This window comes from Pipistrellus hanaki (assembly GCF_964339955.1).
Source record: "Pipistrellus hanaki genome assembly, chromosome: 13".
NCBI classification, from domain to species: Eukaryota; Metazoa; Chordata; class Mammalia; order Chiroptera; family Vespertilionidae; genus Pipistrellus; species Pipistrellus hanaki.
The window spans coordinates 49,418,810-49,445,261 of NC_140515.1; the positions used below are offsets into that span (position 1 = coordinate 49,418,810).

The 26,452-nt window shown below is 43.9% G+C and overlaps 2 protein-coding genes across 10 annotated transcripts in view; one reads left to right on the forward strand and one right to left on the reverse strand.

Annotated features, from left to right (window-relative positions):
* FBXL2 (F-box and leucine rich repeat protein 2) overlaps positions 1-10,432 on the forward strand; it is a 41,155-nt gene extending 30,723 nt beyond the window's left edge. For 3 of the 4 annotated variants that reach the window (XM_084902218.1, XM_084902216.1, XM_084902217.1), the window contains 5 exons: positions 484-544; positions 1,172-1,216; positions 1,756-1,812; positions 2,769-2,981; positions 4,027-6,635. In XM_084902218.1, coding sequence (XP_084758344.1) covers positions 484-544; positions 1,172-1,216; positions 1,756-1,812; positions 2,769-2,981; positions 4,027-4,134 — 484 coding nt within the window. In that variant the 3' untranslated portion in view covers positions 4,135-6,635. Of the gene's footprint in view, positions 1-483; positions 545-1,171; positions 1,217-1,755; positions 1,813-2,768; positions 2,982-4,026; positions 6,636-10,040 lie in introns of those variants that run through there. The other variant, XR_014796643.1, reaches the window with a different exon arrangement.
* The window catches only part of UBP1 (upstream binding protein 1), a 51,124-nt gene continuing 30,694 nt past the window's right edge, over positions 6,023-26,452 (reverse strand). For 4 of the 6 annotated variants that reach the window (XM_084902214.1, XM_084902212.1, XM_084902211.1 and 1 more), the window contains 8 exons: positions 25,652-25,755; positions 21,457-21,511; positions 21,106-21,199; positions 17,289-17,379; positions 16,424-16,542; positions 11,843-11,985; positions 11,092-11,143; positions 6,023-7,756 (listed from right to left, as the gene is read on the reverse strand). In XM_084902214.1, coding sequence (XP_084758340.1) covers positions 7,719-7,756; positions 11,092-11,143; positions 11,843-11,985; positions 16,424-16,542; positions 17,289-17,379; positions 21,106-21,199; positions 21,457-21,511; positions 25,652-25,755 — 696 coding nt within the window. In that variant the 3' untranslated portion in view covers positions 6,023-7,718. Of the gene's footprint in view, positions 7,757-11,091; positions 11,144-11,842; positions 11,986-16,423; positions 16,543-16,703; positions 16,855-17,001; positions 17,133-17,288; positions 17,380-21,105; positions 21,200-21,456; positions 21,512-25,651; positions 25,756-26,452 lie in introns of those variants that run through there. The other 2 variants (XR_014796642.1, XR_014796641.1) reach the window with 2 other exon arrangements.

Sequence of the window (26,452 nt, forward strand, 5' to 3'; positions counted from 1 at the left end):
ATATATTTTATTGATTTTTTTTTTACAGAGGAAGAGAGAGGGAGAGTTAGAAACATCGATGAGAGAGAGTCATCGATCAGCTGCCTCCTGCACACCCCCCATCGGGGATGTGCCTGCAACCAAGATACATGCCCTTGACTGGAATCGAACCCGGGACCTTTCAGTCCGCAGGCCAATACTCTATCCACTGAGCCAAACCGGTTTTGGCTTTATCATGATTTTTTTTTTGAGTAAAAGACAACAATATGGGGAAAATGTTTAAAAACAGCAGCAGCAGCAATGTACTGTTCTGGGGAATTTTCAGACGGGACTTTGGGATTCAGGGCAGGTCCCATTCCTCCCTGAGCTTTGTTCTCCTCGGCCTTCCAGTGGGGACAGTGTCTGCGTTTACAGCTTAGGCTGTTTCCAGAAGCACGAGTGTCTAGGAGCCTCAGAGGATGCGTTTCTGTTGCTGACCAGTCGCTGTTTTTTCTCCTTTCCCAGGATTTTGGAGGCTGCCCGGTGTTCCCATTTGACCGATGCAGGCTTTACACTCTTAGCTCGGGTAAGCGGAGGCTGTAAAAACCAAACCTCACTCTCATTCACCCCCTCATTCAGAGTGACTGGGAGTGGCTTTGGAGGGTGGGAAAAGTAACAGGCACCAAGTAGCAGAGTCCTCAGGGTGCGTTGTGCCTTTTCCCCAGCTGGTCAGAAAGCTAGGGCGGGCCTAGAGGGATGTGCAGCGGGTCGGGTGGGGCCACAATGGAGAAGCCGCCGCCTGGGAGGAGATGGCCTTCCGTACACAGACCCCGGCCACCCACCAGCCTCTCGGCGCTTCCCCCTGGGCTGAGCTCTGCCCCTGCAACTGCAGACCCCTGGGCCCCTGGCCTCTGCCAGGAACCCTCTCCCGGGGCTGCTGGCACATTCCTCCTGCACCACCCTCAGCTGCCCAAACTGTGGCTCAGCGCCCCACCCGAGGCCCTCAAAGGCCCTGTTCTGCGCTGGCACCTGTGAGGACTGGGCAGCTACCTTCCCAGGATGCGAGGAGATGCAGCCGGGGCAGCCCTATCCCATTCCCAAATGGATGGGATCCAAAGGGCGGCTGCTTATGGGGCACTGTGGGAACAGGGCAAGCCCTTAGGACTGCCCTCACACCAACTGCGTGGTGAGGGATGTCTGTGGACTCTTTCAGAATTGCCATGACCTCGAGAAGATGGATCTGGAAGAATGTGTCCTGGTGAGTGGACCCCCTATGCCCTGCCGGGCTGCCCCTCAGCCCCTGACAGCCAGGCACGCTGCTGGGCTGTTGTTCACGCCCTCCTTGCATAGGGTCAGGGCTGGGGAACTCATGAAGGCCCTGGCAGTGGAATGTGTAAACTTTGGACTGCCCTCAGTCATCAGCCAGCCACAGCCCAGAGGTTCAAGGTTGCTCCATTTAAAAAAAAAAAAAAAAAATCTTATTTTCACAGAATGAGAGAGAAAAATAAGCTTGCATGTCTAGGATGAAGTGACGACATACAATCCTGGGGGACCCTCCTTGTCCACTCCCCCTTTGTCCAAACCCTACCCAAGGCCCCCTTAGGTTCCAAGGGACTGAAGAAAGCTTTGTCTCCAGCAGTGGGCAGACGAGGTTGCTGGTGAATGAGGGGCCCCTGCCTGAGTGCCTGAGATGAGTCTTTTATTCTCTTTTGCTCCTTGATGCTCATGTTCAGAAGCCAGAGTCAGGTGTTAAGTTCTGGTGTAGCAGCCACACTAACCCAGCGCGTCTCTCTCCAGATAACCGACAGCACGCTCATCCAGCTCTCCATCCACTGTCCTAACCTGCAAGCCCTGGTGAGTCCGAGTGAACAGTGTGACACTGTCCACCTCACCAGGCGGGGATCGGGTTTCCTTCCCGGAAGATTCCATCATTCTTGGTTCCAAAGGTCTATAGCAGGGGTCCGCAAACTTTTTAAAGTGGGGGCCAGATCACGGTCCCTCAGAGAGCTGGAGGGCCGGACTATATGAACTACTAATTCCTACTGTAACACCTCGGCTGCGCTCACTGCCCAAAAAACCTGGCGGGCCGTAGTTTGAAGACCCCTGGTCTATAGGTTGGGCTAATGTGGGAGACATGGTATCTAAATGTTACTGTTTCCCTTTAGAATAGGAACCTAATTTAGGGGCTCATGCCCTTATCACTTACGTTCCTGTTCAGTCAGGTAGAGTGAGAATTAATATGTTAACGTGATATAACCTCAGGGGAAAGATGAAGGCCATCCCTGAGTTATATTTGCACTTCATATCTGCACATAGATAATCCCTTCTCCATATATGCATGTACACAGAAAAGGAACTAGAATATATTAAAGCGGTCTAAATGAGCAGTGGCAAGTAGCAGTGCACCCCATGCACCTCACACCCAGCTGTTTGACCGGAGTGGGGAGTGGGATGAAACCCTGCTCCTGGAGCAAGCCCTGGACACTGCGCTACCTACACTAAGGGGGCACTAAGCCAGTTTTTAGGCTTTTTTTCAGAGGAAGTTGTTCAGGTGTAGCTGTAGACTGTACATGGAGGTGTAGACTGTACATGGAGGTGAGCTTAGGATTGAACCAGACCATCCCCGGCAATTCTGACTTGCTTTTATATTCAGGAAGTGAGAGAAACCACTCCCCAGCTGCAGTAATCCCGGGGCCAAAAGGCCCAGCTTTGTATTTGACCCTGTAGATAAGCGTTTGCTCCCCTGCTTTTCCCAGGCCATAGCATTGGAATGAGGGTGCTGCAAAAATGTTGTCCTCTCCCTGCTGCAGAGCCTGTCCCATTGTGAGCTCATCACAGATGATGGAATCCTGCACCTGAGCAATAGCTCCTGTGGCCAGGAGAGGCTGCAAGTACTGGAATTGGACAACTGCCTCCTCATCACCGACGTGGCCCTGGAGCACCTGGAGCACTGCCAGGGCCTAGAGCGCCTAGAGCTGTACGACTGCCAGCAGGTGACCCGCGCAGGCATCAAGCGGATGCGGGTAGGTGTGGACGGGAGCCGTACACCTGGCACGGTGTTTTGTTTTTTTTTTTTTAATATATTTTATTGATTTTGTACAGAGAGGAAGGGAGAGAGAGCTAGAAACATCGATGAGAGAGAAACATCGACCAGCTGCCTCTTGCACACCCCCTACTGGGGATGTGCCTGCAACCAACGTACATGCCCTTGACCGGAATTGAACCTGGGACCTTTCAGTCCGCAGACTGACGCTCTATCCACTGAGCCAAACCGGTTGTGGCACCTGGCACGGTTTCTAAGCAAGCAACAAATACACCAAGAATCCACATGCATGTACTAACACTCCCAAGTCTAAATGTCTCCTGAGACTTCTTAGAAATTCCTTAACCAGCCTGGGTTCCACGTAGTCTGGTGATCAGCACTTACAAGAAAGGCGTCTGAGGTCATTACCAGTAGGAGGTAGATGTGGTCTTGGCTAATTTCCAGGCGAGAGCACCTAATAGAATGGCTTGCTTTTTCTACAATAGTAATCTACATTGTTTTCTTGAACATGCTATGTTTTTAACTTTGCATTTACAGACCAAAGCTGCCCCAGGATGCTACAGCTGGCGGGAACTCTACTGGGGGCCAGTGACTACCCAGGGGCAGAAATATTCTTGGTTTTCCTTTGTCTTTGAAGGTGCTTAGGGGATGGATTATGTAAACAGGAGTAGCTCTAGCCTATCCCGAAATTATTTTTTATTTTATTTTATTGATTTTTTTACAGAGAGTAAGAGAGAGAGAGAGAAAAACATCAACCAGCTGCCTCCTGCACACCCCCTACTGGGGATGTGCCCGCAACCAAGGTACATGCCCCTGACCGGAATCGAACCTGGGACCTTTCAGTCCGCAGGCCGACGCTCTATCCACTGAGCCAAACCGGTTTCGGCCCGAAATTATTTTTGCGCTATTTGCCTGATAGTAAAGGAAAGCCAATTCCCCGTGGAGAACTACGGCTTTTCTAGGACTGTTTATAATTCCAAAAATAGCAGTGTCAAGGTTACTCCACCTTTTCCTTCTGTTTCCAGGCTCAGCTCCCTCACGTCAAAGTCCATGCCTACTTTGCACCCGTCACCCCACCGACAGCAGTGGGAGGCAGTGGCCATCGGCTGTGCAGGTGTTGTGTCATTCTCTGACAGAGCTGCGGGGCCCAACTCCAGAGAAGACCCGAGTCTCCCCTCCCTTCTCCATGGTCACCGAAATCTGTTGCTTCTCCATTGGGAAAGGTATTTACAGGTAAAAGACTTCTGTAGGGATTGCAGTAACTTTGGCGATAAGTTTGACTTTAGTTTGCTGCGATACAATCAAATCAAAGCCTTGTCAGTAAACACACAGCAAGAGTGGATTCAGTGCAGCCAGGACCGTGCAAGAAACCTGGTTTCTTAACAAGGTGGGTTTACCTTCCTAGGGGCAAGCGTTCTGTTCTCAGCTTTGTCAGCATTCCTCAGACCATCAGTGTTAGCACAAAAACGAAGCTGTTGATTTCTGATAATTAAGATAGTGGCCTACTTTTAATTCACAACAATTCCATTTTGTCTAGCAGGGCTTTCCCACTTTGATGTACCTTTATCAAAGTGACTGTACTGCAAATTCGTAATACCTAATAGTTTTGTATGTGGAAGGCATGTTAAGAAGTTTCTATGAGACACCAAAGAAATGAGGACTCTACACTGGGTGAAGCTGGGTCTTCACCTATTTGTCAACTTGGGGACCAAAACTAAACAGTAAACTCAGAGTTCATGTTGCCTGTTTGGAAATTAGAAGCTCTGGTGTAAGCTACAGCACAGTTTTATTATAGGAGAAAAGCAATAGAATTGAATAAGGCTTCAGTTATAATAAAAAATAATGAATGGATGCATGTAGAATGGGTGTAATTTTTTCCAAGTTTATTTTAAAATCTTAGAAATCAAGTTACACCAGAACTAGTCAATCAAAAGTTTTATACATTTAAAACTCAGATAAGTCAAGTGTTGGCACCTTTTAGATTCAAAATATAAAAATGAATAAACCATTTGCAACACTTAAACCAGAGGGTTTTATTGCTATAGATAGTCTATGGCAGGGAAATCTGAGCAAAAACACTTTCCAAATTCAAGACCTTCCTAATGTTACCTAAGCATCTGATAAGATGACCTAGTTTCTGCCTGTGCTGTCCTCATTTGTGATCTTTCTTAATTAAAACTAGGAAGCCATCACCACCCTTCCTAGCAACCACTCCTAGCCTGGAGTCCAGAGCTTGTGAGAAGAAGTGAAACAGCAAACGAGGTGTTCTTTTCCTAGGACTCGCAGTACTTCTAGATGGGCAGTTTTAGAGGTATTCAGGACACAATACCTCAGCTGCTTCTAGGAAGAGAGGGCTTACCTAGAACCCCGTAAGTCAATTTAATGGGATTATCAGAATAAGCATTCAAGTCTTGATGATTTTATTGCTTTATGATATACTCTGGTGTTCACAGGTCTAAAAATTGTGTGTATGCCACAGTAGTTATTTAAATATACATTTGCAACACCGTGTGGGGGAGAAATGACTGATGCTATTTAAATAAAACAAAACATATACCACAGACCTGCTTCAGTGATTATGAATTAGTTTCTATTTTATGGAAATGGGCCTTCTATACATTATCTCCCTTGAGCCAGGACACAATCTCTCATAAAAAAAAAAGTGACTGGAATAACATTACCTCTCCGTTGCAGCAGCTTTGAGAAAACCACCTGGGTCTCAACTTTTACAACATTTGGACTGGTGTGTCCTCAGAACACACACGTGGAGCCTCTGTCCTGTGGCAGGAGCTGGGATTTCAAAATGACACACACACTTGCAAAACAATCGGAAAACATTTATTATACTGAAATGTATACATCCTACTATTAAAAAAACAAAGTAGCAAATCTGCTGGTGCCATAATTTAACTTATTTCACTGGGACAGACTAATGCTCAACACCACTTGGTGTGTGATTTCAAGTTTGATGAGCTTTTTTTACCCCACTTCTAAACCCTATGAGGAACTCAGAATAGCACACAGCATTGAATGACATTTGTTGTTCCATAAGTCTTGAGACTCAAAAAGGAATGCTAAATCAACAAGCAAAACTAAAACAACAGAAACTCTCTTCTTTCCCAAGTGATTGGTACAGAAAACATGTGCTCATACAAAAGCAAAGGGAACATGACAGAAAGGAAGGCTCTCCTGCTTTGTGGCCTATAAGAGATAGCTATTTTAAAACCAAAGATGGAAACAGACACAGTGCTTCTTTGTATTAGACACCCCCCTCCCCAATGAATAGAACAGTCAAGCTTTAAATCACTGAAGTAGTTCATCTTCTAGGAAAGATATTAAATTCAAAATGACTCATTCCTATTTCTGCCCAAACAAAGGATCAAATAATACATTCAAAACCAAGACACCTGGGTAAATGGACAGAGATGCTATAATTAAAATGGAACTGGAGTTTAAAAACAAGTTGGGTGTGCTACACCACAGGCCTTACCAGTTCTTGCTGAGGAATTTTGGGAAAGGCTTTAGACAAAGGGAAGAGAGAACAAGTAGGAAAAATTGCAAAAACAGTGGGTTCTCTTTGATAAATACACTGGCTGACAAGTTGGTTTTGTGAAAAGAGACTTTTTTATAGAAACAAGAAACAATAATGTGGTGTATAAAAAGCCTCTAAATAATCACCAGAACGTTTACTCATGATTGTACCAAAGCTCAATATTTGAGAAGTGTAAGGAGTTACATGATACAATTTAGTGTGACTTATGATGTCTAGTGTTCCAAGAATAATTTCAACTTGATAAAGACTCCTTGACACCATGTCGGAACCTATACTTTTTCTCCTGCTTACCTATTTCCAATGTCTGGGGTCAGGCTTTAAAAATGTTTAAGAGGGAGGATGGTGTGGGGGTGAGTTGGGAAGGGCAGTCGAAGACAGAGGGAGGGAGGAAAAAGAAAGAAAACCACATAATTTAAAAAAGGCAATGGGGCTTTAAAAATGAAAACCAGAAATAAAATGCTAAAAATGGGAGCAGAAGCAAAAGTTTTTCATTAAATCTGTGACAAAGCAAAAACACAAAGTCTTTGTACCTATTAGGATTTACACTGATCCTCTCACCAAGGTACTCTTGATAATGCAGCTCGCTTCCAGCCAGTCTTCCTGCGTGGCTCTTCCCAACCTGGCATGATCACGTGAGACGCACACCCTTAGACACGCTTCTTCCGAGAAGTGCCAAGCCTCTTACCTGACCACCAGTCACTGTATCAGCACATCGCATCTCCGCAGACAGGCTCCCTGCTGGCTCCACAACAGCACTGTCCCCAGGTCAGCAGGAGGCTCAGGCCATACTGGCACAGAAAGGTAAATGCCCACAGTAGGTTTTTACATTCATTTCCAAACCGCATACAGTGTAAGAAGACAGCCAAGGCTGCTTTGAGGAACTCTTATCTCCTGGCCTCTGCCAGAGGCAGGCAGGCAGCCTGCGCAGTGGCCCCAGAGCGGGCGGCTGTCCCGGCGTGCTCACTCTCACGAGGATGCTGGGCTATGGCAGTGACAGTGAGGAGATTCGCCTCTCGTACAGCTCATTAGAAAGGTCATCTTGTGTTTTCAATATGAAACATTCATATAGTAAAATCCAATCCCAAGGCTTCTTGGATTCAGTCTTCACACACTTTTAAGCGTGACTTTATTTGGTAACGAATATAGTTCAGACTATTTAAGAAATCACTTCAAAATTATGTGGATACCTCCACTATTTTCAACTGCGGAAAAAGGAAAAAGAAATTACAAAATTACAGCTTTTTTTTTAAAGCCAGATTTAGGAAAATCAGGACTATTCAATTGAAACTCCCAGAAAGTGACACCCTCCTCCTGGTTCATCTGTTATCTTTAATTCTACAAAAAAAAACCCCACTGGTTAACCTGCTCCGGCTCCTCTTCCCTAAGTTAGCTTCGTGCACACATTTGCTTTCTGGTGTCTGGCCAATACTCCCAACAGCACCCTGCGCCGATACTACCTGCCAGTAAGGGGCTGGAGGAGGGGGTATTAAGACACACAGCAAAGCGCTGTCCGCAAGGGGGCAAGAGCGGGAGGCAGGACAGTCGGCTCTACAAAACAATAAATAAACGGAGGGCTGATACCCACCCTTTCTAGAAATTATTTTTGAACTCCGCAGAGATAGATCTGAAGCATTTAAAAACACGTCGCTACTTTTGCCTAACGCCCTCGTGTTCTCAGGAAATGCGGAGAGGAGACGCAGTACAGGCATCCATCAAGAACAAATGAATTTTTTCATGAGCACAAATTCTGAAGAACAGTGCCCTGAAGTTGGAGTGGATATCCTATGATGCCTGACATTGGGAATGTCCCCCACTTGCTCAGAACACAACCACACAAGTAATTCAGTGTGCATTTCCTTCTTTAGATAATGTCAGTTTTGTAGAGTAAAAAAATTGAGAACAAAAAATTGAGAAGGGTATCAAGTTGAAGATGTTTGTGAAAGTAAAGGATAAAGTGGATCCGTTTACAGTTAAACTCAGCATTGCAAGTAACTTGATGCCACATGCCAGGCAAAAAGTGAAATGGTAATTTTAGCACTGTTTTGGGCGAATCCCTTCAAGAGCATTCTTTGAAATGCAGCTTCTGTGCTAAGACTAGATTCAGATTTGCACCTGTCAGACTTTTAAAAACAATTTTGCATTTAAAAATACCTTCTTACAGCTGGGACCGGTTTGGCTCAGTGGATGATAGAGCATCAGCCTGCGGACTGAAAGGTCCCGGGTTCGATTCCGGTCAAGGGCATGTACCTTGGTTGCGGGCACATCCCCAGTAGGGGGTACGCAAGAGGCAGCTGATCGATGACTCTCTCTCATCGATGTTTCTAACTCTCTATCTCTCTCCCTTCCTCTCTGTATAAAATCAATAAAATATATTTTTAAAAAATTAAATATAAATAGACACATGCACCAATAAAAAGACACAGGATGGCTGAATGGATTAAAAATAATAACCCATCTATATGCTACTTCCAAGAGACCCACTTACAATTGAAAGACAGGCTGAAAGTGAAGGGATGGAAAAATATTCCACACAAACAGAAATTAAAAGCTGGACTAAGCAATACTTGTACCTGACAAAATAGTCTTTTAAAATAAAAAATGGAGACCCTGGCTGGTAGCTCAGTTGGTTAGAGCACGGTCCCAATAGGCCAAGGTTGTGGGTTCGAGTCCCTGGTCAAGGCACATACAAGAAGCAACCAATCAATGTATAAATATATGGAACATAATTTTACATGAGTCAACTCAAGAAGAGGCTAAAACAATAGTAAACACCTAATACCCAACACAGGAAGGCACACCTAAATATATAAGGCAATTATTAATGGAAATAAAGGGAGACATCCACGGTAATACAATAATAGCAGGGGGTTTTAATATCCCATTCACATCAATGGATAGATCATCCAGTCAGAAAACTAAAAAAATAACGGTCTTGGATGTCACATTAGATAAGATTGGCTTAATAAACATTAATAGAATACAGATTTTTTCCAAGTGCACATTGAACATTCTCCAATTTAGATTATGCCAGGCCACCAAACAAGCCTCAAATTCAGGAAGACTGAAGTCATACCAAATATCTGTTCTAACCACAATGGCATATAACCAGAAATCAGCTAGGGGGAAAAAACTGAGCACACCCCTCCACAAATGTGGAGGCTAAACAAACAACATTCTAATAACCAATGGGTCAAAGAGAAAATCAAACAAGAGATAAAAAACTATTTTGACCCCTTCCCCCAAATGAAAATGCAACTTTTTAAAAAAACTTATGGGATGCAGCAAAAGCAGTACTAAGAGAGAAGTTCCCAGTTATACAGTTCTACCTCAAGAAATAATCCCATGTAATTTAACTTTTCACTTTTAAAGGAACTAACTAGAAGAACCAACAAAATCCAAAGTAAAACCCTTTCTCTTTTCCTAACCCTTTCCATGGGACTCACTTGTGCCAGGTCTTGACCCTCTTTTCAGTTTCACTCTTTAAAGGTCATCGATGATTTCTACGGCTCTGAGTCACACTGACATCTCAAGCCCAGGCCTGAGACAGAGGTAATTAAATGCCAACTTGACATTGCGACAGATCTACCATGGAACTCTGGACTGTTCTCCCCTCCAAACCTGCCTCTGCTGGGACCACTGTCTGCCCACTCTTCCAAGAGTAACGACCATCAACTGGAGTCCAGCAGAACCCTGTTCATAAATGTGCAAGATCCCACCACCTCTCACCTACGTGACATCTCCTGCCTTATCTTTCCACCTTCCCACCTGTCTCCAGAGTTGCAAGAGTGAAAGAAAAATCTCAATCACCCTTTGTTTAAACAACTTCACTGACTTCAGAGGTACATCCAAATAAAATCTAAACTGCCACCAGGTCTTACATACCAGACTCTGCTTCTCGCTTTGTCTCCATCTTGTTCTGGCCATCCCTCACACGCTGTATAGTAGCAACATGGTCGCCTAGGCCTCCTAAGAAGCCAAGATCTTTCCTTCGCACACCGCTTTGCGATCCTCCTCATAGGGCCAATCCCTCCTCACTCTTCAGTTGTCAGCATTGATTGATGATGGCACCTCAGAGAGGCCTAGCCCACCAGCTTCATGTCCCCCCACCCAGACTCCCCTCATCCATAGACACCCTACACTTTCCCACTCCTCCATGGCACTGAAAATATTTGTGATTACGCGCACCTGTTGGTTGGCTGATTCCGACTTGCTTTTCCCACTATGGTGAGTTCAAGATTTGTCTGCCTTCACAAGCTCGGTGGCTGACAAAGGCGCTCAGCAAAAGGTTGGCTGAACCAGCTGAGACATCCTCCCCCGGCCACCCCCCCCCCCCAATCAGGTTTGACTTCTCTTCCTTGTTGACTAGTTAACATTTATTACAACCCTTAGAAACATTCTCTGAATTCATTTTTCAAACTCTCCTTAAAATTAGTGAAGCCAGCATTTCAAAAATTCACACACAAGATGAGAGATTACAAGCACACACTATTTTTTCATGCCGCCAGCATTTCAAGACACATGCACACAGTCAAAATACCTTTTACTGTGGAGAATAAAAAACAGCTCTCATCTTGAAAGTTCTGAACCATCTAGAAGGAGAAAGCAGATGTGGTTAAGATGCAACTGTCCCTTTGTAACCGGTTAAAATTTGCAGTTAAAGGAAAATAGTGTAATCTGTATACTATGCATTGCTGCACAAGTACAGGATTCGACAGCCAGAAGGGTAGCTAGCGGGCAAATGCAGGTGAGTGGTAACGCTTTATACCTGCTGCCCTGGCAGCAGTGCCTGCTCATGATGGTCCCTGAGGGCCTAGTCAGTCGGCCATCTGACCCCCCTGGGGAGCATCCCTGCTGAGTGCTGGGAATAACTGACAAAGAGTCACTGCATAAGTGCTCTTCTATTATCACTTGTCACTGAACACTGGAGGAAAAAACTGTACTTCTAATCTACTGCTTTGTATATTAGTCATCAAATAGCGGGCAAAAAGAAACCCATCCAAATGCCCCTCTCCATAAAAGGGGTGAAAGCCCACTAACCTGCAGTCCCCCTAAGGGGGTGTCTGGATTACAAAGGGAGGGAGGAGAGCCAGTTATCCTTGATGTGTATTCCTTAGGATCACCAGCATACCTGAAACTCTTGGTTATATATTCTTACAAATTTTGATCCCAACTCTTTGAAAAGGATTTTCATGAGTACTTGTAACAGAGGTCACAGAATTTTTCTATAGTACTTCAGTGATAAAACAGTGTGAATGGGAAAAGCAAACGGGTATGCCAGTTCAAGTTACCTGATCACTAACAAGAATGTGAATACCAGTGGGACCCTGTCTGTAAACCTGGTTAATCTGGTGGAACGGAATATTAAACACCAACGCAAGTTTTCGAGCAACTTCTGAGGCAACCATTTCTTCCAAGTAGATTGCATGATAAACTGAAATAAATAAATAAAAAACACACATAACAGCATTTTAGCAGTAATCTTTTATCTGTTTTCCACCTTGATCTATAGTAAGATTACATATAAACATTAAAATAATTTTTGTACAAAAGGATCAGCAGTTTAAATTTTTCTTAAAAACAAATAGGAGTTGACTGCAAATGGGCCAGGGGACCTTTCTGGAGTAATGAAACGGAACGGGATTGTGGTGATGGCTGCAAAACTGCACATTTACTGGAACATCACTGAATCATACCATTACAATGGGAGGCTTGTGGAATGTCAATTATACCTGAAGGAAACTCTTTTAGATTTTTTTTTAAAAATATATTTTATTGATTTTGTACAGAGAGGAAGGGAGAGAGATAGAGAGCTAGAAACATCGATGAGAGAGTCATCGATCAGCCGCCTCTTGCACAACCCCTACTGGGGATATGCCCGCAACCAAGGTACATGCCCTTGACCGGAATCGAACCCGGGACCCCTCAGTCCCCAAGCCGACGCTCTATCCATTGAGCCAAACTGGTCTCGGCTGAAGGAAACTCTTAAAAAAAAAAAAAAAAAAAAAAAAAAGTTTCTAGCAATATAGTTTAAAAACAAAAACCTAAGAAGGTCATAGTTTTTTTTTTTTTTTTTTATTTATTTATTTATTTTTTTTTTTTAATAAGTTTTTATTTTTCATATTATTACAAATGTTCCTTCCCCCCCCCCACCATTGCTCTCCTCCACCAGGTTCCCACCCCACCCTCTGCCCTTTCCCCTCTCCCCATTGTCCTCATCCATAGGTGCACAGTTTATGTTCAGTCTCTTCCCACGCCCCCCTCTCCCCTTTTCCCCAAGAATCGTCGGTTCACTCCCCTTCCATACCTCTGATTCTATTATATTCAACAGTTAATATTGTTCATCAGATTTTTTTAATTTCCTTGGTTTTTAGATTCACTTGTTGATAATTACGTATTTGTTGTTCATAATTTTTATCTTTGTTTACTTTCTCTTCTGAAAGAACCCCCTTCAGCAATTCATATAATTCTGGTTTGGTGGTGATGAACTCCTTTAGCTTTTTTTTATTAGTGAAGCTCTTTATCTGGCCTTCGATTCTGAGTGATAGCTTTGCTGGGTAGCTTATTTTTGGCTGTAGGTTCTTGCTATTCATCACCTTGAATATTTCTTGCCATTCCCTTCTGGCCTGCATGGTTTCTGTTGAGAAGTCAGCTGACAATCGTATAGGTGCTCCTTTATAAGTTACTACCTTCTTTGCTCTTGCTTCTTTTAGTATTCTCTCTTTATCTTTTGCTCTTGGAATTTTAATAATGATGTGTCTCGGTGTGGTCCTCTTTGGATTCCTTTTGTTTGGAGTTCTGTGCGCTTCCTGGACTTGTAAGTCAAATTCTTTCACCAGGTGGGGGAAGTTTTCTGTCACTATTTCTTTCAGTATGTTTTCGATATCTTGCTCTCTCTCATCTTCTGGAACCCCCATAATTCTGATGTTGGTTCGCTTGAAGTTGTCCCAGAGGTTTCTTACATTATCTTCAATTTTCTGGATTCTCTTGCCTTCTAGCTTCTGTGGAGGAGTGTCTTCTGGCTCTTTATGTTCCAAATCTTTGACTTGATTCTTGCGATCTTCCCTTCTGTTTTTAGGACTCTGTAGAATATTTTTTATTTCAGACAATGTATTCTTCATTTCTTGTTGATCCCTTATCATTTCTTGTTGACTCCTTATTAATTCTAGTTGATCTCTTTTCATATCCTCATAGGCCTTATCCATCTTTTCTAGGAAATTCTTGAAAAACCTTATAAGCGTAGATTTGAACTCTATATCCAGACGCTTTTTGTCCTCCATTTCTTTCGTTTGTGATCTATTTTGTTGTCGCATTTCGCAGTTACAGATGGGACGGGGTTTCAGGGTGGAGCCTGCAGCTTTGGCTTCCGTCAGCCCCGCCCTATGCGGGTCCTTCAGTGCTCGCTGCCGGCGCCTCTGAGAGAAAGGTGCCCTCGATTTTCGCCTGCTGCCAAACAGTCTATGCTCTCCCACAATGAGCTCGGTATTGGGGTTCAGTTCAGTTGGAAGTGGAGTTGGAGGTGGCGTTCACAGCAGTCTGGAGCCCCAGTCTCCTTCCCGTCAGGGCAATCCCGCGGCACAGCCGACCGTCCCTTCTCTGGGGGCAGTGTGCGCGCCTCCGGGACCTCCTTTCTCCGCTACCCCGGGGTTCCGACTTACAGCCCAGCTCCCTATGGCTGAGCCTGAGTCCCCGGGGTCTGGCCCAGAACTGGGGTTCAGAGCAGTCAGGGGCCCAGCACAGTCGGAGTTTTATCTCCTTTCCGCTAGGGAACGCCCGCCAGGCACTCGGCCTCCCTCCTCTCCGGCTCCGTCCTCTTCTCGTGCGCCGCGTGTCTCCGTACCTTAGGCTTTTACAGCTCCTCCGTGCTTCCTTCTGGTTTTCTCCTTGCTTCTTGTTGTAGGATTTCCAGTCAGTCGACTTTCCTGTAGTTCTGGGTAATGTCCTTTTTATATTTTAGTTGTATTTTATTAAAATTGTTGTGTGCGGCTGCGGCTAGTTGCCTACCCGAGCAGCCATCTTGGATTCTCTCAAGAAGGTCATAGTTTTTGATTCAGGAGGCCTATGAATGGGAGTTTATCCATTTATCCTAAGGAATAAAAGCTGCCTCCCCAGCCCCTATTAAACCCAGTATAAAAGACAGTACTCGAAAAGCGAAGGATGTGGACCATGAAGCCTTCTGCTACTCTACAGAAGATCCCAGGTGAATCCATCTAGTATCCTGTTTCTTTCTGGAACATGTAATCTAGCAGCGGCTCTGTTGGCACAGCACCAAGCACATCTGCAGTGGGTCTGACTCTTGTAGGTCAAGCTCAATTACTAGTGATTTAAGCCAGACATTGATCAGGACTATCAGTGCCAGAGCTCTGCTTTTCAAACAAGGGGTACTTCTGCCAATCATACATCATGAAAAGCTTAGAATTTGGAACTATAATCAGGGGAAGACTATAGAGATGATGTTGAGTAGGGTCACCAAACTACAGCCTATGTTGGTCAAACCTGCCCTCCACTTGTTCTTTCAAAAATGAAATGTTGCCGAAACCGGTTTTGCTCAGTGGATGGAGCGTCGGTCTGCGGACTGAAGGGTCCCAGGTTCAATTCCGATCAAGGGCATGTACATTGGTTGCGGGCACATCCCTGGTGTGGGGTGTGCAGGAGGCAGCTGGTCAATGTCTCTCTCATTGATGTTTCTAGCTCTCTATCTCTCTCCTCTCTCTTCCTCTCTGTAAACAAATCAATAAAATATATATATTTTTTAAAAATGAAATGTTATCAGGACATAGTCACACCTACTTTCTACATACTGTGGGTTTGATGCTATGATGCAGAGCTGAGTGGGAAAAAGGCCCTATAGTCTGTGAGGTTGAAATATTTACTACCTACCTGGCCTTTAACAAAAAGTTTGCCGACCCTAATCTAGGGTTAGGTTTTTCTGTATTTCCACATACACCTACCCAACACCCATGTCTGAGGATATACCTTCCAGAATATTACCATCCTGACCATATATAAATGGTGGAGAAGAGCTTGATGACTCAGGCAGAGCTCCTTTAGAACTTTTAGCCTTTAAGACCAAGACTTTGTATCTTTAGTCTTAAAATTCAGTTTTTGAAGTCAAAATGACACCAAATGGGAAAAATCATAACAGTAAATGCTTTCCTTGGGATGTTTACTAAAATTCAAATCACAAAGCAGTTTTCAGAGCTCTATGCAATATGAGGGCAAATAACTGCCTCTCTGAATTCCATGGCACACTTCTCCCTGGACAGTTATTAGTGGGTTGCCCTTATTTTGTTTCAGAATGTGGGAAGAGGGGAGAGATGACCACATATCCACTTTACAAATGAGAGCACATACGCTTTAAAACATTAAGAATACACATGCTTTTCCCCCCTTCTACAGACTATATTAGGAGGAGGGGAGATGGGCCATGATTTTTATCTCTGCCCTGATCCACTTTATTACACAATCAAGGACACCTCCCAGCACTCGGATGACCATGACATAGAGTATGCTTAGTGACACAGCTCACAGTGCTGGGTTCAGCTCTGGTCAAGATGCAAACGTCATCATACTCATGGCACCTGAGGGGTTTCTTTTTAAAGGCAGCAAGCTAGTCTTTGGCTTGTTAGGTATTTCTGGCGTAAAGAGCCATAAAGGGCCATATAAAAAGAGTTCTACCATGTGGCAGACGTGATTGAGACAGGCCGATAGTTTCTTACTCTCCAGAAGACTCGGCCCTGGAGCTCATTGCTGCCAGGTCTCCCACAACAGCAACTCTGCAGAACTAACAGGACAGGGGTCCTTCAAAGCCCCGGTTACAGCTCAGCGTCAGAAAGGGAGTGACAGGAAGCTGAGATACCCTCCATACCCACCGTAGGGTGTCCCACTGCCATTCTCGGCTCCGCTGCCTGCAGCCTGCTGCTGCCCTTGCAGCAGTGAGCTGCCCGGCTGCTCCTGACAGACATAGATGGTTAAGCGGGGCCTAACCGACCTGCAATCACAAGATGCCAATCATGAGCCAGGAGAGAAAGCCGCCTCACCACATGTACAAATGGCAACTACAGGAATCTAAGTTCTATTTCCTTATGAGAACTTTACAATGTTATTTCATTATACAAAATAAATTACTAATAAAAATATAAAAACACACACCTCACACCAACTATCACAGGTGGTCTAATCTGATGATCCAGACTCTAAACCACTGAGATGGTCTGTCAGATGCTGGTAAATTTAAGTTCCAAGATTAAGTCAGCAATTTAAGATCAGTAAGATTCAGTTTTAATGGAATTCTCACACAAGTCTAGAAATAGCAATAATAGTATATGAATCTAAAAATCCAGCAGTTTACGGTTCTTTCATTTTAATTCACAATCAGAAGTTTACATTTTTAACAACTGTTTAGTAGTAGCCATATGACCTTGAAAACCATAGATTCTGTATAGCTCACCTAAATGAGAAGTTTGTTTTCTTGGCAACAAACCCAGTCGTCTTCAAGAAATCAGTACTGCCCATGTGCATTTCTACCAGTCTTACAGTCTATCTGCCCTCATCAGTGCCTGCATCAAATCTGGGCCTGCCCTGAAGGTGTACACAAAACAGTCTTCTTGTGAGCGTGACACTGCCGAGGATCGACAGCGCACACAGGCACACGCCAACCCAGTGTGGAGACCCATTCTGCCCCAGTCCCCACACAAGGAAAGGCACATAGACATTCCTTTAAACACAGTACTTTACCTTGACTTCAGTGAATTATACAGCCGAATTCCATCGGCTGCCCCACAAATTTGTACTAAATCTTCCTTTGTCAGTTTTAATAAGTCGGCACCTGGAGAATAGCATAAAGAGATTCCTCTCAAAGAAATGGAAAAAGAACTAGCAGATTAGTGGCTTTATGACATCTATCTTCACACAGAAGACCTTCAAAACCATCACAGGTCTCCTGTGTGTATAATTACACAACATAAACGCACACGCGCGCACACACACACACACACACACACCCCTGTTTCTCAGAACCAAGTGCTGGCTCTTCCATGTCCTATATGAAGAAGGAGCTTAGAAGGCCAGAGGCTGATAAATCAGAACAATGAGCAAGGCTGACAGGAGTGTCTGTTCCAATATAGGATTTCACCGCCTGCATTATTCTGGATGTGTGGTTGTTGTATGGATAACCATGATTCTGACCTCAGATAATTGACCTTGCGATCACCCAGACCAATCTTATTTTACAAAAAAATAAAAGGTAAGTCCAGAGTTTGAGAACTTGCCTAAGGCAACACAAGCTGGAAGGACACCAGGCCCCTCTGTACCAAGCAATGTCAAGTCAAGCACTCTGTAACCAGCAGCCAGTGTTAATATGAAAGCATGGCAGAGATGCCAAAACCGGCTCAGTGGATAGAGTGTCAGCCTGCGGACTGAAAGGTCCCAGGTTCAATTCCAGTCAAGGGCATGTACCTTGGTTCCGGGCACATCTCCAGTAGGGGGTGTGCAAGAGGCAGCTGATAGAGAGTTAGAAACATCAATGAGAGAATCATCTATCTCTCTTCCTCTCTGTAAAAAATCAATAAAATATATATTTTTTTTTAAAAAGAAGCATGGCAGAGAAACAGTAATATACTGTAAGATTCCCCCACAAATATTTGGTAAGTGTAAATGACATATCTAGATTTGCTATAAACTACAACACAAGAGGGAGAGACTAAGAAGAATAAGACTGATCAGTAAACTGGTCATTTCTGAAACTGGAGATGGTTACACGGGTCCATCATTTCGTCTCTCTACTCTTTATGTGTGAGTGTATCCTGTAATCTTTTGTTTTTTGTTCCACTTTTAGTAACACTCAAGGTGTAGTTTACTGTGAGAAATGAGATGCCCTCTGGGATTAAGGCATGACTTCCATGTGACAAACATCCACTTACCTATGTGACTAGATAATGGGGTTATCTTTCTTTTTTTGAGGGTTTGAATGTGAGCGCCGAATAACTTTACAAGTTTGTAAAAGAACTACAGATGAGAGCAGCACGTTTCTCGTGGGGTACTGGCGTTGATGGAGTCAGTTAAACAAAGACAGGCTCTCTCGGCTCCCTTCTGGGGACAACTACATGCCTCTCCATGTGACCAGAGATGAGTGTGTGCACATCCTTAACCCTCCACAGACCTGGACAGATACTCATGTGCACAACCCGCTCCGAAATGTGAGTGCGCAGGAGGCTCAGAGAAGGAACTCGGTCTCCTCCTCACCACTGTGCTGTGGGGAAGCTCCCAGGGCAGAGGCCAGAGGCCAAGCCACAGGGTCACTGGTCATACTGGAAAGAGCTCAGAATTCTCCAGATAGAAACATGGACCTAATCTAACAGGCATAATCTACGACCTCCCTCAGCTCCAACGGTCAGAGTTTTATGTGTGAGTTTTACTCATCTGGTTTTTTTTTTGGGGGGTTTTTTTAATGTATTTTTATTGATTTCAGAGAGGGAGAGAGAAACATCAATGATGAGAATCATTGAATGGCTGCCTCCTGCATGTCCTCTACTGGAGACTGAGGCCACAGCCCAGGTATTTTCCCTTGACTGAAATAGAATCTGGGACCCTTCAGTCCACAGGTCAACGCTCTATCCACTGAGCCAAACCAGCTAGGGCCATCTGTCTTCTTCATAGGAGTTCAAACTGTGTTTCCCTCTCACACAGTGAAATTTTTAAATTTCCCGTTTCTGCTTAGTCAAAGAAATGTGGCTGGTAGCACATGACTTTCATCCAGTAATTCAGAGAGACAAAAACTACATGTGAACTGGCTGATCATCCATACAAAAGGAGGCCACATCCTTCGTGAAATCAAGCTTTCCTCTTGGCCAGGTATGTGCATATGCTCTGTCCTCTTAAAAGGCTCAAGCTGCACGTTTATAACCACAGCACTGCGGGCACTTTCCTGGGGCTCACTGTTCCTCAGAACACACTGGTCAGTGTCTTGTAAAATCTCCCACCTGGTCTATCTATTACTGTCCCTCTAAATAGTTTTCTCCTGTTCAACTGCTTAATCCCTGTTAAAATCCCAGTAAATATCCTCTTCATTTACTATGCATGACTGCACTAAAGTACTATAAAAACCATCCCTGAGCAGTTCATGCCATGCAATACTACACAGCAAGAAAGAGGAGCAAACTACTGATACACACAACCACCTGGAGAGACTTACACTGAGTGAAAAGAAAGCCAATCTCAACAGGTCACATACTGTATGATTCTATTTATAACATTCTTAAAATGACAAAATAGCGACAGAGAACAGATTAATGGTTGCCAGGGATCAGGGGTGGGGGTTTGGGGCTTTAGGGCTGCATAAAAGCAATCCTTGTGATGGCGTATCTCTCTTCGTATCTTCAGTGGTGGTTATACAAATCTATGCATGTGATATATGACACAGCACTATATATACAGTGCACCAATGTCAATTTCATGAGCTGGATATTGTTCTGTAATAATGTGAGTGAATGGTTCCCTGGAGCATCTCTGTACTATCTTCACAAACTTACTGTAAAGAAAAAATTATTTCAAAATAAAAAGTTATTAAGTGAGATGAAACCAGTTTGACTCAGTGGAGAGAGCGTCAGCTTGCGGACTGAAAGGTCTCGGATTCAATTCCGGTCAAGGGCATATATCTGGGTTGGGGGCACATCCACAGTAGGGGGGTGTGCAAGAGACAGCTGATCAATGACTCTCTCTCATTGATGTTTCTAACTCTCTATTTCTCTCCCTTCGATAAAATATATTTAAAAAAAAAAAAAAAAAAAAAAAAAAAAAAAAAAAAAAAAAGGGCCGGGACCCGTTTGGCTCAATGGATAGAGCGTCGGCTTGGGGACTGAAGGGTCCCGGGTTCGATTCCGGTCAAGGGCATGTACCTTGGTTGCGGGCATATCCCCAGTAGGGGGTGTGCAAGAGGCAGCTGATCGTTGACTCTCTCTCATCGATGTTTCTAACTCTCTATCTCTCTCCCTTCCTCTCTGTATAAAAATCAATAAACATATATTTAAAAAAAAAAAAAGTTATTAAATGAAAAAAGCTGCACAGAACTATATGTGCCTGTACACAAATGAGGGCACATAGAACTGGTGAAGAAGTAGCTGAAACCGGTTTGGCTCAGTGGTAGAGTGTCGGTCTGCGGACTGAAAGGTCCCGGGTTGGATTCCGGTCAAGGGCATGTACGGCGGCTGGTCGATGTTTCTCTCTCATCGACGTTTCTGGCTCTCTATCTCCCTCCCTTCCTCTCTGTAAAAAATCAATAAAATATATTAAAAAAAAAAAAAAAAGAACTGGTGAAGAAGTAGACTGTATTGATGTCAGTTTCCTAATTTGATAGTGTACAACAGGGGTGCAAAGTATTCCCCCGGGGGGTGGAGGAGGGGAACTGAGTGATAGGTACACAGGACTACCTGGAATGTGTTTTAATACCATCTTATGAATTTATAATTACTTCAAGATTTATAAAAATAAAGCAAACAGAAAGTACAGAGACAGACAAAATATGCATGTGCATGTGTGTACACACACAAAAACATACCTGAAAAATTGGAAAACAGTCTTGTGTAGGAAGAAAATCTGTTTTTGACCAGCCACTGCTGTGTTTCCTGGGTGGTGGCTGAAGGCTGAAGTTGCTATTATCAAAGAAAATGAATATAAATAGAAGAAACTATTCAAAGCTATAAAAACATAAAAACCAGGCCTCTAGCATGTTATAAATAACATTGAAACAAAACACAGAAATCCTCCAAATTTCAAGTAAAAGAACACTCAAGAACTGCATTAAGTCTGACTACTCAGTGATCCAACCACTGATTCAAGCCTCTGTCAGAGCCTTAAAAATACTGGCCCCCAACAGCATCTGAACAAGTTCGAAGAACAAGGCACTTACTTCACTAGAGGTTTGTGAAACTCCATCTCCCTGATGATTTGGGGAAGAAGAATTGCTGGGGAAAAGGGAGAGGGGAGGAAAAGATAGTTATTATTTATATATTTATATAAAATCAAATATTAAAGACTATTCAACTAGGTAAACTTAAAAAAAAAAAAAAATACTCTGTGACAGAGCAACATAAATTTGCAATAAGAATATTGGCACAGCCCTAGCTGGTTTGGCTCAGTGGATAGAACATTGGCCTGTGGACTGAAGGGTCCTGAGTTCGATTCTGGTTAAGGGCACATGCCCGGATTGTGGGCTTAATCCGGGGGGGGGGGGGGGGGGGGCAGCAAGCAGGACGAAGCAGATCAATGATTCTCTCATCGATGTTTCTCTCTCTCTCCCTCTCTCTCTCTTCCTCTCTGAAATCAACAGCAACAATAGTAATAATAATAATATAAAATATTGGCACAATTGATAAGGAGTGAATATGATGAGATTAAGACAGAAGACTTCCTTTTTTTAAAAAAAAAATTTTTTTTAAATTAATTTTTTACGGAGAGGAAGAGAGAGGGATAGAGTTAGAAACATCAACCAGCTGCCTCCTGCACAACCCTTAGTGGCGATGTGCCCGCAAATAAGGTACATGCCCTTGACTGGAATCAAACCTGGGACCCTTTAGTCCAAACCAGTTAGGGCAAGACTTGCTTAATTTTTGCCTTTTCTTTCTCCATCTGTGACAGTGAAAGATTCTAGCTCTATGAAACAAAAGGGTTCCAATTATCTCCAAGTGAACAGGAAAATGAAGGACACTCATTCAATTTAGTTGGGGGTTGGGGGAGGGAGAGTGGTAATGTGAGAAATCAAGAAACAAACAACTGAAAGTAGCTGCAAAAAATCTACTTTAAGAAAAACAATGAGCTATAAAGGAGTGGTATGATAATTCTAAATCAAAATGATATCCCTTTTAATACATTTATCCATCATTACAGGGCAGAATTCAAGAGAACAAAAGAAACTATCGCATACCACTATCCTTTTGTTTCTAAGGTAAAACAAAAATGAGAACCAACTGCACGGCTGATGTGGCCGCCTTCCTGGTCCTGGCTCTGACTCTCAGCACTCATACGGAAGTTTTACTTAGGTGTATTGTGTTGATTGATCAGCATCCTCTTCTACCCACTAGAACTTAAGCTCCTCAGAGAAGGATTTGTCTGCCATTTAAATGTGACAGCACCCGGAACAGCGCTGGGCGCAAAGTGGGCTCTCAGAAATAGCCAGTTAACTAGTGAGTTCATGAATTCACAGCTTATTTCCAATATCGTAATCGTTTTCTAAGACAATTCAGGCTGAACTTGACCAAAAGAAGAGCCTCCTACATGGCAACGCGCTGGTCTCCTGGTCTCGTCCCCGGTCTCTGAGCCCAAGGTTGTTTTTCTTCTCTTAAAGCACAATAACTTAAAAGGCTGCCTCATCAGCTTTTCCATCTCAAAGGAAAAGCATGTTTGTGTCCCCTCAAAATAATATACTGAATCTCACCCACAGTATGACAGATAGTATTAGGAGGTGGGGCCTAAACCTGCTATCAACAGGGAAGTTCTGATCTGATCTCACTGTCACTATTCCTTCAGCCAAGCCCTAAGAATGCAACGTCCTGTGGGGAGCCACTGTGGCACCGAGAGGCCCGAGAGACAGCTTCTGCTCCTACCCGCCATTCACTAGACTCTGATTTGCACATCAAGGCCAAAGAGTAGAACTAAGTCCATCATTCCCATTTCTAAAGCCACTTAAGTTCTTTAAGGGTAGAGTTATTAAAAAAAAAAAAAAAAAAAAGTGCATCTGTTAGGAGGAGGAGAAATGGAGCAGAGAAATAGCCCTTGTAGAGGATCCAAGATGGCTGCGCCCAGGTGAAGACCTAGCCGCAGCCGCACACAACAATTTCAATAAAATACAACTAAAATATAAAACGGACATTGCCCAGAACTACAGGAAGGTTGACTGACTGGAAATTCTACAGCGAGAAACAAGGACAAAACCAGAAGGAGGCGCGGAGGAGCTGGAAAAGCCCAAGGTACGGAGACACGGTGCGCGGAGAGGACGGAGCCAGAGAGGAGGGGGAGACGGAGTGCCTGGTGGGCGTTCCCTAGCGGAAAGGAGATAAAACTCCAACTGTGCTAGGCCCCCGACTGCTCTGAACCCCAGTTCCCCAGACCCCGGGGAACCAGGCTCAGCCATAGGGAGCCGGGCTGTAAGACGGGACCCCGGCTGTACGGTGGGACCCCGGGGAAGCCGCGGCAAAAGGAGGTCCCGGCGGCGCGCACACGGCGCGCAGAGAAGGGACAGTCCGCTGTGCCGCGGGATTGCCCTGGCCGGAAGGAGACTGGGGCTCCAGGCTGCTCTGAACGCCACCTCCAACTCCACTTCCAACTGAACTGAACCCCAATACCGGGCTCATTGGGGGAGAGCATAGACTGTTTGGCAGCAGGCGAAAATCGAGGGCACCTCTCTCTCAGAGGCGCCAGCAGCGAGCACTGAAGGACCCGCATAGGGCGGGGCTGACGGAAGCCAAAGCTGCAGGCTCCACCCTGAAACCCCCTCCCATCTGTAACTGCGAAATGCGACAACAAAATAGATCACAAACGAAAGAAATGGAGGACAAAAAGCGTCTGGATATAGAGTTCAAATCTACGCTTATAAGGTTTTTCAAGAATTTCCTAGAAAAGATGGATAAGACCTATGAGGATATGAAAAGAGATCATCAAGAAATGATAAGGGAACAACAAGAAATAAAGAATACATTGTCTGAAATAAAACATATTTTACAGAGTCCTAAAAACAAAAGGGAAGATCGCAAGAATCAAGTCAAAGATTTGGAACATAAAGAGCCAGAAGACACTCCTCCACAGAAGCTAGAAGGCAAGAGAATCCAGAAAATTGAAAATAATGTAAGAAACCTCTGGGACAACTTCAAGCGAACCAACATCAGAATTATGGGGGTCCCAGAAGATGAGAGAGAGCAAGATATCGAAAACATAATGAAAGAAATAGTGACAGAAAACTTCCCCCACCTGGTGAAAGAATTAGACTTACAAGTCCAGGAAGCGCACAGAACTCCAAACAAAAGGAATCCAAAGAGGACCACACCAAGAAACCTCATAATTAAAATTCCAAGAGCAAAAGACAAAGAGAGAATATTAAAAGAAGCAAGAGCAAAGAAGGTAGTTACATATAAAGGAGCACCTATACGATTGTCAGCTGACTTCTCAACAGAAACCATGCAGGCCAGAAGGGAATGGCAAGAAATATTCAAGGTGATGAATAGTAAGAACCTACAGCCGAAGATAATCTATCCAGCAAAGCTATCACTCAGAATCGAAGGTCAGATAAAGAGCTTCACTAATAAAAAAAAGCTAAAGGAGTTCATCACCACCAAACCAGAATTATATGAATTGCTGAAGGGGGTTCTTTCAGAAGAGAAAGTAAACAAAGATAAAAATTATGAACAACAAATACGTAACTATCAACAAGTGAATCTAAAAACCAAGGAAATTAAAAAAAAATCTGATGAACAATAGTAACTGTTGAATATAATAGAATCAGAGGTATGGAAGGGGAGTGAACTGATGATTCTTGGGGAAAAGGGGAGAGGGGGGCGTGGGAAGAGACTGAACATAAACTGTGCACCTATGGATGAGGACAATGGGGAGTGGGGAAAGGGCAGAGGGTGGGGTGGAAACCTGGTGGAGGAGAGCAATGGTGAGGGGGGGGGGGGGGGGAGGAACATTTGTAATAATATGAACAATAAAAATTTATTTAAAAAAAAAAAAAAAAAAAGAAATAGCCCTTGTGTAGTATGGTGAGCATTAAAGACAAATATCCTTTATAATGACTGCAATCTTAACATACTGATTCAGTTTCACCTTAAAATCTCATTGTTCTTTCTCTGCCCATGAACCTCAATAATGTTCTTTTTATCTCACAAAGAATATATCTTGAAATGCTCCCTTTCTACAACTTCCATAGTTTGTGAGTGTGTGAGGCGAAAGGGCCAGAAGGAAAAGGCAGGCAGGTGAGGAAAGTGATTTTCCCTTGAAATCGAGGAGGCGATTTCCCATGACCACATACCTCACATAAACTAATGGAAAGGTAGCTGTAAATTGAGAGAAAGGGAAACAGCTGCAGGCACAGGAGGACACAAAGCAGATACTACCTGTCAGGGACGCTGCAGGTGCTCTGCTGTGGGGAGGTGAAAGCGGGCGCTGCGGAGGGACTGTTATTCACATAGGCTGTGGGGGCGTCGGGCCACGGAGAACACTAAGGATAGAAACAAAAATAAATTAATAGTATGTTTTTAAAGGGTGTGGAAGAATACTCTGTATTTCACAATCTAATCTGGCCAAACAAGATTATAAAACACAAGACATCTGACACTCATCAAGCAACGGCATGGGAACATATCATATTTCCTTCTATGTGGCAAGGAAAATTTTTACCTGCTCTGTGTGTCTAGACACTGATTAATTTTAGAGAAGCCCAGAAGTGATGATAGCAGCAAAACATCATCAAGGTATATTTATATACAATTTGCTTTCAAGAACTTTTTACCTCCCTCTTTATCAGTTCTCCAAAAGGTGCTTATCAAGGTTTAAGAATAGCAGAGGCAAGAAATGATTCAGAAGCAACATCTGACATCACACGGTGGCCAAGACAGTGTCTGTCCTTCCTAGTGCTCCTTCTGCCCTCACCAGTACTCACTTGCTTCCTTCATTTCTCTAAGATTAATAATCCTCAAGTAAGCTGAGACCACTCCAGTGCCAAAATACACCTGTGTATGGTACTGCGTATTCCTACCTATCCACATGTGTTTATTTTATTTTTTAAATACATTTTTATTGATTTTTTACAGAGAGGAAGGGAGAGGGTTAGAGAGTTAGAAACATCGATGAAAGAGAAACATCTATCAGCTGCCTCTTGCACACCCCCCACTGGGGATGTGCCCGCAACCAAGGTA